Source organism: Emydura macquarii, unplaced genomic scaffold (genome assembly GCF_026122565.2).
Source record: "Emydura macquarii macquarii isolate MOO-44397 ecotype Brisbane River unplaced genomic scaffold, CSIRO-AGI_Emac_v2 contig_1253, whole genome shotgun sequence".
NCBI lineage: Eukaryota > Metazoa > Chordata > Testudines > Chelidae > Emydura > Emydura macquarii.
In genome coordinates this window covers 46534156-46547877 of record NW_027131390.1, presented here as the reverse complement: position 1 = coordinate 46547877, position 13722 = coordinate 46534156, and the positions used below count along the sequence as shown (strand labels likewise).

At 44.8% G+C, this 13722-nt stretch overlaps 1 protein-coding gene across 3 annotated transcripts in view; it reads right to left on the bottom strand.

Moving 5' to 3' along the window:
- Window positions 1–984: 984 nt before the first annotated feature.
- RAMP1 (receptor activity modifying protein 1) overlaps window positions 985–13722 on the bottom strand; it is a 119226-nt gene continuing 106488 nt past the window's right edge. For all 3 annotated transcript variants that reach the window (XM_067549805.1, XM_067549806.1, XM_067549804.1), the window contains one exon: window positions 985–1811. In XM_067549805.1, coding sequence (XP_067405906.1) covers window positions 1556–1811 — 256 coding nt within the window. In that variant the 3' untranslated portion in view covers window positions 985–1555. The remainder of the gene's footprint in view (window positions 1812–13722) is intronic.

The following is a 13722-nucleotide window of genomic DNA, read 5'->3' as shown; positions in this document are numbered from 1 at the left end:
CGGGAACAAGGGGTCTGCTTCCAAGAGTTTATTCTCTTAGGAACAAGCAGTGCTTTAGCTGTAACGAACTGCTGTGCCAGTCCCCTCTGTTGGCGCCATGTCTCACTGCATTTTGCTCCATTGCTTCCTGCCTCCATTCTCATCTACGATGTTCAGGGACTATGAAATGTGACACTTTCTATGACTGGCTCCGTGCTTGTGGAGGGAGAGAGGGAGGCAGAGTGCGTGTGTTTTAACACTGCCTGTCAATCTCCGAGGCGGTCAGAAATCTCATGAATAAGATTCTAGAGTGGAACGAATTTGCCAGTAATGCTTTTGATAATTACTCATGCGAACAGGTGTATAGCACTTTTCCTCCTGAAGGGGGCCACAAAGAAGGAAGAACGGTATTGTTGTGATGGCCCCACACTAGGCTTTAGGCTGTATTCAGTTCCCAACTCTGCCACAAATTCTCTGTCTGACCTTGGGTAAGTCACTTAAATCTATCTGTGCCTCAGTTCCCCATGAAAAAATGTTTCTTTTTCCCCATTCCCCGGTTGAGACTGCAAGCTCTCCGGGGCAAGGACTGCCTCTTATTATGTATGTACAGTACCTGGCACTATGGGACTCTGGTCTTGGCTAAGGTCTTTAAATAGGCTTTAGATCTTAGGAAAAACTCTCTCACTGTCAGGGAACTTAAGCTCTGGAACAGGCTGCTAAGGGAGGTTGTGGAATCCCCATCAGAGGAGGTTTTTAAGAGCAAGTTGGACAAACACCTGTCAAAGGATGGTTGAAGTTTGCTTGGTCCTGCCTCAGTGCAGGGGGCTGGATTTGATGACCTTTCAGGGTCCCTTCTGAGCCTACATTTCTACAGTTCTATGATTCTATGCAACTGTAGGAAATAACGTGCAAAAAATCTCTTACCCATGAAAAGTCAGGCTCCTATGTATCTAGGCAGCGCTGCAATATTTCAGTACATCATAAACAAAAACTGACAACAGCGGATTGCAAAGTAATCAAGAGTTCTTTAATTAACAACGACAGACTTCAGAAGCATTTAAGCCAAAACTTTCCAAGATATAAATTATAATAATTAGATTATGTCTACAGAATGGTACCTCACCAGATCCATCCTGTGGCTGATTATTGGTTAGGTGCGTAAATACTAATCTTTTAACATGTATATACTATTTCAATTAATTGTCTCATAAATGACTTTTAAAATGACCAAGTAATTGGCTTGCAAGAAGTGCTGCAGTTACTGAGAGTAATAATTATTGAGAAGTAGCTTTTGTCCAAAGCATGTTCTCTCTGCCCAGAGAAAGGGTTGTTATCCAGAGGAAATGTATGCCGTTACAGCACACCTCTCTGGTCAAGACAGTGTTAAACATCAAATGTGCACTGCTCTCTCTCCATGTTTTGCCATAAGGTTATAAAGCTGTTCACCAAAGCAGTCTTGTCTGGGGGCTTCCAATGTGCTGCTGATTCCCCAAGGGCTCACTGCGTCGAACAGAGAAGGATTAGTCCACAGGAAGGCAGGTCTCTACTGACTTAGTGAGAGCCCGGGCATGCTAGTTTACACAATGCCCTCGCTCTGCTGGCTCCGCCACACCACCAGCGCCGTCATGAGCAGGGTGATGAGGATGGGGACCACCAGGAACGGGCAGAGGATGTTATTTGGCGGGTCATGCAGAGACCTCCCAGAGAGGGAACAGTTTTTGAAATAGTGCTTATGAATGGCTATGAAGAACTCGTCCACCAGCTGGTTCGGCCAAAAGCAATTGAGTTTCTTGGCTATCAGGAGGGTGCAGTTGGTGAGCTCGCCGTAGGAGCTGGAAAAGAAGAAGGCATTAGTCAGAAAGCAAGACGGAGTTCAGAACTATCATTCACCAAACAGAGTGAGCTAAGACACCTCAGTCTGGCTAGTCAGAGATGCTCTCTTTAGCAGCTGTAGATGCTTAGCACCTTTGAAAATTAGGGCTCTCAGTTCTAGTTACACTGGGCACTATTGGTCAAGTCTGAGGGCTGGATCCTGGGAGATGAAGGGACCCTCAATACCCATTGGTCTTTGGAGCACGTAACAAGCCCATGATTTGAGACTGCTGAGCTTGTGGGATCGGATGCAGTCACAGCCTGAGTTGACGGGACCACAAGTGCTTCATGTTTGGCTGAGCAATAATGCAAAAATGTCAAGGCAAGAACAGCAAGAGGCGTTCACTGTGCTAACTTGTTCTTCAAAGACACACTCCAAAGAGCCGTAGAGCATGGATTTATGAGGAAAACAAAACAAATCAGTGCTTAGAAAAAGATCAGCCAACGTCACCATTGGACTGAAATGCCTTCACCGTACATTTACAGCATGCTTGAGAACAGCAGCCATCACCAGCTCTGACTCACTGTTGGCTAATGAGCCCCTAAAACCACAATTCTTTGTGTTAGCAGGAAGCAGACAGGATTTCAGATTCACAAGACAGCCAGATGAATGCGAAACTTTTCCTTTCCAAATTGTGCTGTTGTCAGATTGGAAATTCTATACCATTTATAATCTGAATTTTGGGTGGATGTGTGGGGACCTGGCTAACTAGTTTATTTGATTGTAATCTTTGTTACTAGTTATTTTATTAAGGGGTACAAAAAGGCCCTTTTGATATGAAAGACCCCCACTTATTCATATTACATATTACAGTACACTTTATTTAATAATCCTTTGAAACATTTGTCAACAGGACAAGTCTTTTATTCCCTCAACTGCAGACCAATAAAAATTCATGGCTAATTCTGCAAAGTCTAGAAAGAATATTATATTAAATCTGTGTTAAAATGTATTATTTTGACAAATTAAGCACACTGCAAAAATTAGTGGTAACCAATATGTAATATCTTTCCTAAATTTAATCAGCGTAAAAAAGTATCAAGGTTTTCTGGGGTGGGTTTCTCTGACCATCAACACAGTAGAACCTTGATTTTTATTTACACCAATCTTACAAAATGACCAGCTATACAAACCATTCTTCCTGATTTTTTTTTTTTCTTTTTTGTGTGAGGACTTTGGGGGAAAATATTCACATAATCTAAGAGATGTTGATGAAGAAAAAGCGGTGAAAAATCCCAGACTTCTTGTCCTAGGAGATTTCAACACACACATCCACAAGGCTATCGATGTAAAGGCCCGCAAATTCATCTTCTCACTTGCCTCCTTCTCTATGGTCCAACCCACACAGCAACTCACACGCTGGGTGGAATTTTTGGTCTAGATATCAAGACAGAGGACATCACAACCCAGCCACTGTCTTGGACAAACCATCACCTCATTAAGGCAGGGGTCAGAGACCTTCCAGTGCCCAGGCAACACGACAGACCAATGATCCTGATTCGATTACAAAAAGACTCATACACTCCAACAAATTCCAAAGCATGCTAAAGGACAGCTGCACCCCATCCACAGGATGAGGAGTTGAGGACCTGGTGAATTGTTACCATTCTACACTGGTCTTGGCCACTTACGCTTGGGCTCCCCAATGGATCCTTCCTCCTCATCCCCACAGAGATCTCCTTGGTTTTCTGATACACTGCACTGGATGAAGAGAGAAAGGCAGAAACTCAAGCACCAATGATGGGAAAAGAAAGGCTGATTCAGACAGGATGAAATGTAACTTATTCTTCAAAGCCTATGCTGAGTGTATTACAGGCCAAGAGAACCTTCCAATCAACCTCCAATGAGGCTGCCAAATCCCTCCCCAAAGAGTTATCCAAGGTGGTAAACCGCTGAGTACCTAGAATCTGCATCAGAGCCCAGTACAAAGCTCTGCGAAGAACTGTCATCCTGCTTCACACTGGGGAAGGCTTCTCAAACACCATGGATCTGCTCCATCTATACCCACCAACCGACAGCCCGTCTGCACACCCAGAGTTCAGTACACTCACTCCCCAAGAAGTTCTTGACATCCTAAAGGAGTCTTGACCCAAGACTTGTGAATCCGACCAAGGTCCATCCTGGTTCATGAAAACGAGTCATGAACAATTGCCACTCCTGACCAAAACAGCCAATGCCTCACTGAGAGAACGTATCTTCCCTTCCTTCTTCAAACACGCAATAGTCTGGCCAACAGTGAAAGAGCCCACCTAAGATATTTCAGTTCTAGCCAATTATCACCCTGTCTCAAAGACCCATTTCTGAGCCTGCTCTTAGAGAAGCTTGCAAAAAGACCAACTACAAGCTCATCTAGCTGAAGCCAACATTCTAGACCCAGCACAATCTGGATTCAGGCCAGGACACACAACCAAAACCGCTTTAATAACACTGATGGATTATTTCCTCTTGTGAATGGGTAGAGGACAGATATCCATTCTCATCCTCCTGGATCTATCTGCAGCATTCAACACTGCTGACCATGGGATTCTTCTGTCTCATCTGAGAGAGGTGGCAGGGTGCCAAGGTCATGCACTACAATGGTTCGATTCCTTCCTGGACAGATGCACCCAATGAGTAGCAATGGGAAACTGCATCAATTCCACCACTAGACCCCTCATGTGTGGAGTTCAACAAGGCTCAATTCTCTCCCCAGTCTTCAACATCTACACACAACCACTAGGTGACCTTGTCAGATGAGATGGACTCAAGTGCCAGCAATATGCCAAAGACACACAACACAGGCACCAAAATGGACCACTCCTTGGATGAAATCAGCTCTTGGATGGAGAACTCATCGTCTCAGGCCAAAACTGAACCAGAGCAAGACCAAGATGATGCTGGTGGGCAGAGGAAAGTATCTGGAAGATCTTGCAGCCATGGTGCAGTCTTCCTTGGTTGAAGGCACACACCCACTGTTGGTCTGTAGTCTAATAGGACTCTTGTATTCCTCACTGATGCTGAGCTCCCACATAGCAACAGCTGTGACTAACACCTTCTACCATCTCCACTTGGCTAGGAAATTCTGTCCCATCCTGGAAGATGAAGACCTGGCCTCAGTTATTCATGCCTTCATCACCTTTCGGCTGGACTACAGCAATAAGACGTACCTGGGCATGAAGCCTTAGGAAACTCCACCTAGTTCAGAACTCTGTAGCATGTCTCCTCAGCAGCAAAGGCCATTGCAAATATATCAAGCCTGTCCTTCACTCTCTGTACTGGCTTCCCATAAAACTTCTATTCACATTCACGGTCTCGTTCCTTATTTGTAAAGTGCTCCAGGGTATCTAAAACTCCAGTACAAAGACTGTGGTACCCAACTCTTCTGACACAATGGAACTCTCAACAGTAAGAGCAAAGCTTGTCTCTGCAGGAGAGAGAACTGTCTGGGGGGCCGGTCCCGTGCCCCAGAAACTAAAGACTAACACCAGTCTCACTCTTTTCCACTCCAAGTGCCAGGCACATTTCTGTGAATTTGCCTTCTTTAGCATAAACACAGAGCCACAGACATATTTACTATAATAATAATAATAATAGATAATAATAAAGACACACACTACCAAAACAAGAGACTTCATTGCACAATCTTCTTTTCCTGGGGAGAGGGAGAGAGGAAAAAAACCACCCCTGACAGATCTCAAAGTGGCTGATAAAACCATGTGCTGGGCCTGTGTTTTTCAGTAGTGAGGTTGCAAGTGAGAGTCAGTGCCAGAGACAGAAGCTGCATTTTCTATCTTTGTTACTCTTTTTCTCTCCCCTTTTGAACGTTTAGCTTGTTTTGCCTTCTAGGAAATGGGATCGGACTTCAACAGCAGCAGCAACGCAGGCACCAGCCATCTCAACTAACTTCTTCTCTCTTCCCCAGAAGGACAGTTATTACTATCTCCAAAACCATCCACAAGACTGTCAGATAAGAGGACTTTTCCTTTTAAAGGCTGGCTCCTGATAAAGGGAACGGGAACACGGGAGTCTGTTAAAATGAAAGCCTCCTGTAACGCTTTGTATTTCAAATGATTTAGCTATTTTCCCTTCTTTTCGGTATCTTTAATACGGGGCTCAAAGGATGTTAGATGATGTGTTTGGTACTAAGCAGTCTGAGGTCTCCAGATGCCAAACCCCAGATCTTGTTTAACACAGTTTCATGTTGGGCAGTTTTGGGGCATTTGACTCTTTGAGCCCTTTTATTCCATCTACATTAATACAAAGATTCCCTGGGGTGGACACAAGCAGGAGCAAATGAACTCCTAGGGGGAGACGCTGGCTTCACGCAAAGGTCTCTAGTCATAAACCCAAAGGGTAGACCATCCCTTGTCATCTTTGCCTGAACAAGGGGTATGAGGAAGCAAGGCTTCCCCACCCCCATGTCTTGGGTCCGGCGTGAAGCACGGCCCCTGGAAGCCACGGCTCCATCCCCATTCAGTGAGCACAGCTGCTGGCCAGGTGCAAGGGGGAGCAGACTGTCCCCTTGCAAGGGGTCGCAACACATTACTCCCTTCTCATCTTCCCCTTAACCCTTCTTCCTCTCCCACTTCTTCTCTCTCTTCCTCAAAACACCCAGATGGAGCAAAGGTGTGTGTGGGGCTACTGCCTCTGAGGGGTGGGGGACAGCTGGCGCACCACCCACTGCTCAGGGCTGTGCTGAAAGGCTCTGTCTAGCCCCAAGGAAAGAAAAAGGAGTCCAGAAAACCTTAGGGTCCCCTCATCTGAGCAGCAGCATTTCTAAGCAGGATGCATTTCCGAATTTCTCTCAGGGGGAAAGGCGTAAAGCAAGAGCTGCTAAATATTAACCACTGTATCCTACAGCGCTGCCGGGCTCTGGTTTTATGACTTCCAAACTTTCACTGGTTGAACTGTGTTCTTCATTCTCCAATTTCCTTCTCTGGAAGTGTCCTGGGCTTGGGCTCTGGGATGACTGGCCCGTGGCTCACACGAAGGGAAGATCACCGTGCATGCTGGGGCGGGACGCAGGGCAAAAGGAAGTTTTGAAAAGGGCATGGCATGGCATGTGAGAAAGATGGCAAAAGAGCAGAACAGATTTTCTTTTGTGGCAGGGCCGTATTGCGCTCTGTCACCTATGCAAACGGGCCTTATGCCCAACGAATCCAGCATCAGGAAGGTCACCTCCAGGAAAGAGTGATTCTCCAGTGGCACCGAGCCTTCAACACCACCCCTTATCTGTTGTGGCATATCAAGGCAAAGGGTGGGTGTCCAGTGCCTATGGCTGTAATTTTGGCTGCTTAGGGTCATTAGCAGCCCTTGAGTTGCTCTAATTCAGAGCAAAGGAACTAGCCCAGCGCACAGTGTGCAATTCAGCTGTCTTCAGGGATACAGCCCAGTAAGAATGTGGGCACCTCACATCCTGGGTGTTTTCCTCCATGTCAGTGGGTAAGTGGAGGAAGAGTTTTTGGTTAAAATAGCATTTCTTGTTAATGCCACCCACTAGGCACCGGTGCCAGGCATTGCAACTGCATGCAGTATCTTGGGGGGAACATATTGTATTAAGTTTGTTTCACTGTGGGCCAGGGAAGTATGATTGTGTTCTAGTCCAAGGGGAAGGGTTATCACAGCTCCTTCAGAAACTAGAACAGTGAGGGGGGATAATTAAGGTGACTCATTCACTCACATTGTAAACACCTCCAGAGAGGTTCTCATGACATCTCAATTCTACATTCCAAAGAGGTTCAGGTGAACCTCCAAACTCCTGCTTTTCTTCCCCTCATCCCTACACCTGTGGAGATCAGTGCAGGGCTGGGTACAGCGCCACCTCTCAGATCATCACATTTGGTGGTGATACTTCCAACGAAAATGCTGTTCAATAGGGGAGCACCCAGTCTAACCAACAGCATCGTCAGAACACTCCAAGGCAGTAAGTGATCTGAAATGTGCAAACGAGACACTGGCCTACACCTGAGGGGACTTCAACCAGTTCTGACCACAGTAAAGCACTCAGGTTTTCAAATCCTAGTCACTCACAGTCAGACCAAGATACTTACAGACAGTGATACTTACAGCCCCCCACTCAGGGTCTGTTATTTAAACCACGGAGACCTGTGGGTGTATCTTCAGAGGCTGTATTTCCATGGGCCTATTGCTGTGAGATAATGCTCCATGTGCCTTTTGTACTGAAATGACGCTGTAGGTGTCTAGTTCTCTGATCGCTGATGGAGCATGCAGAGAACTGCCACCCTGGAGAATGAATGAATAAAAGGAGATCTGAGGCAGAGGGCTACAATCAATTCGGAGAACTGTGGTGTAGTTCCTGTTGCTTGGAAACCATTTCCTTTTCTTTGTTGGCCCATGTCCTTAACAGCTGACATGTTTGAAGACTAGCTGAGAGGCAGTTCAAGCGGAAAAAAAAAAAAGAAGTGGGGGGGGGAGGCGGGTGCGCTAGAAGAGGGAAAAACCTCCACAGAGTGAAAAATGCAGAGGTTGCTTAGAAACTCACAGACTGATTTGACTTCCCACCTACCCCCGTCATGTTTAATCATTTGAGGTCTCTTTGTATCTAGACAACTTTAGTTTGCCATTTGCAAAGGCAGCTGCTGTGGTGTATTTAGCTACAACACACACACAAACCTTTTAGATGACTTTGCTGTAGTTGAACTCCTCGGTGGGAGCATTTGCCTATCTAGGGGTTGTGGAGGACGGGTCTTTATGTATGGGCACATTCACCAATCAAGCATTGTCCATTAGTTATTTACAAGGCCCTGTGTCTATTGCATGCAGACAAACGGCCTCATGATATATCTATTTGCCGGGATGCTAAACAAATCTCTGTGCCTTCTTGTAACTCCCTGTAAATGGTGATTTTCCTGTTATCTTCTGCTCCTCATCTTGTCCACTCACCATTATTCCTTCCTTCCTTCGCTATGGCAGTGTTTGTTTGCCCAAAATAGGGGAGCTCAGGGGATTTGCCGAACCTGCTCCAAAGCTGCTTCCTTGCAAAGGAAAGAGTGAGAAATGTGCAGCGGACATCAAAAAAGCGAACAATGTTGTGAAGAATCATTAGGAAATGGATAGATAATAAGACAGAAAATATTATATTGCCTCTATATAAATCCATGATATGCCCACTTGAATACTGCCTGCAGATCTGGTCGCCCCATCTCAAAAAAGATGCATCGGAATTGGAAAATGTACAGAAAAGGGCAACAAACCAATTAGGGGTATGGAACAGCTTCCATATGAGAAGAGATTAATAAGCCTGGGACTTTTCAGCTTGGAAAAGAGATGAGTAAGGGGGGATATGATAAAGGTCTATAAAATCATGACTGGTGTGGAGAAAGTAAAGAAGGAAGTGTTATTTACTGCTTCTCATAACACAAGAACGAGGTAGTCACTAAATGAAATTAATAGGCAGCAGGTTAAAAATGAACAAAAGGAAGTATTTCTTCACACAACACACAGTCAACCTGTGGAACTCCTTGCCAGAGGATGTTGTGAAGGCCAAGACTATAACAGGGTTAAAAAAAAAAAAAACTAGATAAGTTCCTGGAGGACAGGTCCATCAACGGCTATTAGCCAGGATAGGCAGGGATTGCTGTTTGCCAGAGGCTGGGAATGGCTTACGGGATGAATTACTTGATGATTACCTGTTCTATTCATTCCCTCGGAAGCACCTGGCATTGGCCACTGTCAGAAGACAGGATGCTGGGCTGGATGGACCATTGGTCTGACCCAGTATGGCCATTCTGATGTTCTAATATCAAGAGGGAGACCTTTTATTGTGCATGGCAACCACCATAAAGCTCAGCCACCTCCCACAACAGCAAAGCACTGTTTTAGGAGCTTGACTACTCCTCATAGTTGAAAGCAGAATCAGTTTTAACTGGGCTACTTGTGTGTACAAGGGCAAGCAAGAGATGAGCCAGAGTTTCTTTCCTCAGTGTCCCAGAAGGCTCCTTCATACTTACCTTGCTGAAAAAAATATGGGAGTGAGTCCTGGGTCGTAATTCAACTAATTCTCAGTGAGCTTTAGATGGAAAAAATGTAACCCTCAATCAATTATCCATTTTAATTGTTGTTCTCTAGTTTCAGTGGTAAATAATCTAGCCAGGCCTAAGTGACATTATATGCCACATTAAAAGGCCACGTCAACTTATCTTTTTCAGTACATTTGTATCCACTTATCTGTTTTGGATTTTTTTATTATTATTTACACCATCGTGTTTTGTTTTTAATTTGGAATGAAGGCTCCATTAAGTTGAGGGTTGGCTAGAAGCTGGTATCATATTAACAGAGCCTCAGCAAACTTTCCTCATACAGATCAGCAAATATATCACAGTTTGACCTACACTGCCCCAAAGCATTCCAGTCCTGTGACTCTCTTCAGCAAAAGTTGACCAGCGTGGGTAGGATGCTCTGAGGTTCTTGGAGATTCCAGAGTTACTCACTAAGATCTTACCGTCATGGAATTTGGTTTACCTTCCCACATATTGGCACTGGGGTACAGTGCCCTCAAAATAACCCCTCAAAGTTATTTTGGTTACTTTAGCAACATGCTCAAACTACTTGAACTTTGCTCTTGTGTTTATAATGTCACTAGAACCTAAAAATAAAACCCTGTAGTCTACAGTTGCCAACATGTATCACTCTTAAGGGAACATCAGAGCATTACCAGTGTGTTGCCAGGATATGGAGCACCTAGGAAGGGGGAAAGGGAACGCAGTGGAGAAGCAAGGTGTGATCTAAGGAAGGTGGCTGTTGTTGAGGCCTGGTAAGACGGAGCTGCTGTGGGGCTTATCCAGGCTGGGACTGTAATAACTGGGAGTGTAACAGATTCACAACCCCTAGTTTACCATGGCAACATCTGAAAATTTTGAGTATATTTTGCCAGATCTGCCATGAAGAAAACTATACCTTGTAATGTGGATTTCTGAAATCTCAGTAACTCCTTTGTTTTTTAGTAGTCTCCACTGTATGCATTTATGTGTATTATATACATATATACATACACAAAGTACATGAGCCTGTTCCCACGCCCATTGAAAACAATGATAAAAAGCCCATTGACTGCAATGGGGCCAGATCGGGCCCTTCTACGCTAGAATAGTTGGAAATAACTTCTCATTTAAATGCTATTTTCCAAACATTGGCAGAATTTCATTTACGGCCTGATCCAAAGCCCACTAACTTCAAAGGAAAGACGCCTATAGACGTTGATGAGCTTTGGATTTGGCTCCCAGACTGCCCGTGCCTTCAAATCCTTTTTTCTTAAATCTCTTTTCACACCACTTTTCACACTCGTTTTGCAATCAGCTCAGAGCAGTAGCACCGTGGGGTCCCCATTTCCTAACAAGGCTAGCCAGAAGATTGCTGACCTACTGCCATTTTCACAGTAGCTTCCCTGTCATCTGACAAATCCAGCAATGTAAACCATCAAGCTTTTAGCCAGACTATACTATGTTCCATAGCCTTGAAAGTGCCACTCACTCCCCTGTTCACAGCGCTAATGGTCAATCCGACTCCACAGCTGACCCAATTCCACTCGTCCACCATCCAGCCCCAGGGACATAACAGTGGAGGGAAGGCAACACTAAATACTCATGAATACCTGCCCAGTAATTTATCTTTGCAGAATGCTTTAACACACATTAACCAATCGAGTTTTCCTTGCAACATCCTTCCCTCTCCATTTCACCAGAGAGTTCAAGTAACAAGCTCAAGTGCACAAAACAAGTCAGTGGCAGAGCTGGGTTTGGAATGCAGGAGTAGAGCTTGGGGGGGGGGGGGGGAGGGAGGGAGAGGGCAGAGAGAAACTTGTTCGTCCATGAAAATTTTCACATGATGTTCTTCCCAGGGCTTGAGCAGCTCTACAGCAATAGCTGGCTTGTGGCCATGTTGCTTTTCCAACCAGCTTTCAGCAAGTTCATTTCCCCCCTCGCAGATCTGTAAATTGTTAAGTGCTGCTTTACAATAATCTTGAAAAATCCTGTACTATAAACAATCAAAAGTAGGATGTAACCAAAACCACATTTGATATTAAGCATACACATACAATCCTAAAATATGCATCTATTTGTACATGCATATTTTAATCTAAAAATGTACGACATTGATGGTGCAAATTTTAACTACGTGGGATCAGGTTTTTAAGAGCACGCCGCATTTTCCTAACTCTGGCTCCCCTTAAAGTCAGCAGGCGCTTTACCAGTGATTTCAGCAGATGCAGATTTAGTACTCAACGTGGAGTACTCAACTTTTCAAAATCCCACTCACAATTGTTAGGTGTGTTGTATAGAGACAACGGTATAGTAGTATGAATTTCTGAGACAAAAATGGCACCATCGTTTTACAAAGGTTATGAATCCGAGGGACAAATTTGTAGGGCTGTGAAAAATTGCTGTTCTCCCAGCTGCACGCTGGATCTGCTCTGCCCAAGTTACCCACTTCTGAAGCTTTAAAACACTATTTTTGCATTAAAAACACTATTGGGAATTTAAGTAAATTTTTTAAAGGTTCCAAAGCACCCACAGACGTGCTCCTCAAAAAGCAGGAATTCAAATGGTAGTCCTGACTCCATGGGTACGGTTAGAACTTAGAAAACATAAGCAATAGACTGGTCTTCAAAAGCAAGCTAGGATGCTTTGAAAATAGCTAGTCGAGGAGACCCTCCTTAGCGAAATGAATCTGCCACAGAAGCTGCATGGGGTCTGCTAGTGATTTAAGTGACAGTTAGGTGCCTGGGGCTGAGTTTCACAAAAAGTCAGCAAGCGGGGGGAGGGAGGGCAGGAGGGAGGAAGGGGAGGGAGCTGTCTGAGTTAGCCAATAAGAAATGAAAGGAGTGGGGTGGTGCCGACAGGATCTGGTTCTGCAGGTGAGATAGGTGGGCAATGCCTAGTTTAAGGATTCTCCTGGAACTTGGGTATGAGCTAAGGTGCAGGCGTTAGGACTCAGGTGGCTGTGGGCATATGCCCACTAGCAGAAATGTAGGGGACTTTACCATCCAGAAAGCAGGCACCTGGGTAATTTAGGTACCTCCAGGGTTAGGCAGCAATTGAGTGGAGTTTTGAGGACCTAGATTTTGGATTAGGTGACTCACGTGGCAGTTAGCTGCCTAAATCCTTTTCTGGAGCTAGCCTTCAGTGGCTCTTGCACTGCAAGGCCTTCCATGCTGAATGTGCATGCACTAGCCTGCAGAGAGAGTTGAATGGGTGAGAACCATGCAGGGGGGTACAGTCAGACTGTGTGAACTATGAAAGGCCCCAGAACAGCTGCATCAAAATACCCAGATTTCCTATATTCAGTGACTGGTAGAAAATAGTGAAGCTCTTGCCTTCCCCACAGACCCAAATAGTAAAGTGAAATAGCTGATGCCGCTGATCAGTCTAACTCTATATCTGATGCAAGGCTCAAAAAACAAAAAACAAAACCATGCAGTGTCCATCGTATTAAGCCCTGAGGCAATTATGTGACCTAAGAGAGTAAATGCTACAAACAGCCAACAGTGTCTGGCTGAGCTTATGTTGGTAAACAAGCCCTTGTCTAAGTGTTATGTGAGAACCCTTTGGCTACATCTACTCTGCAATAAAAAAACCCACAGCACCAAGTCTCGGAGCCCCAGCTCTCTGATGTGCAATTTTGATAAATTTTGGTTTATTTACATAACGTACTAGCTGGCCATTGGAAAAGATGTAGAAGGCCAATTTGCTCATCCTCACTCTTCGGCAGGTGTGCTCCACAGCTGTATGTATGCGTACATAGTATGGTTATATAAAATAAATGCAACAGCTGTCATTATTAATGCCAGGACCTAAGAAATGCTGAACACCTATAGCCCCCATTAAAATTAACAGGAGTTTGTAGCCACCTTTGGCCAATGTTAATATGTTTAA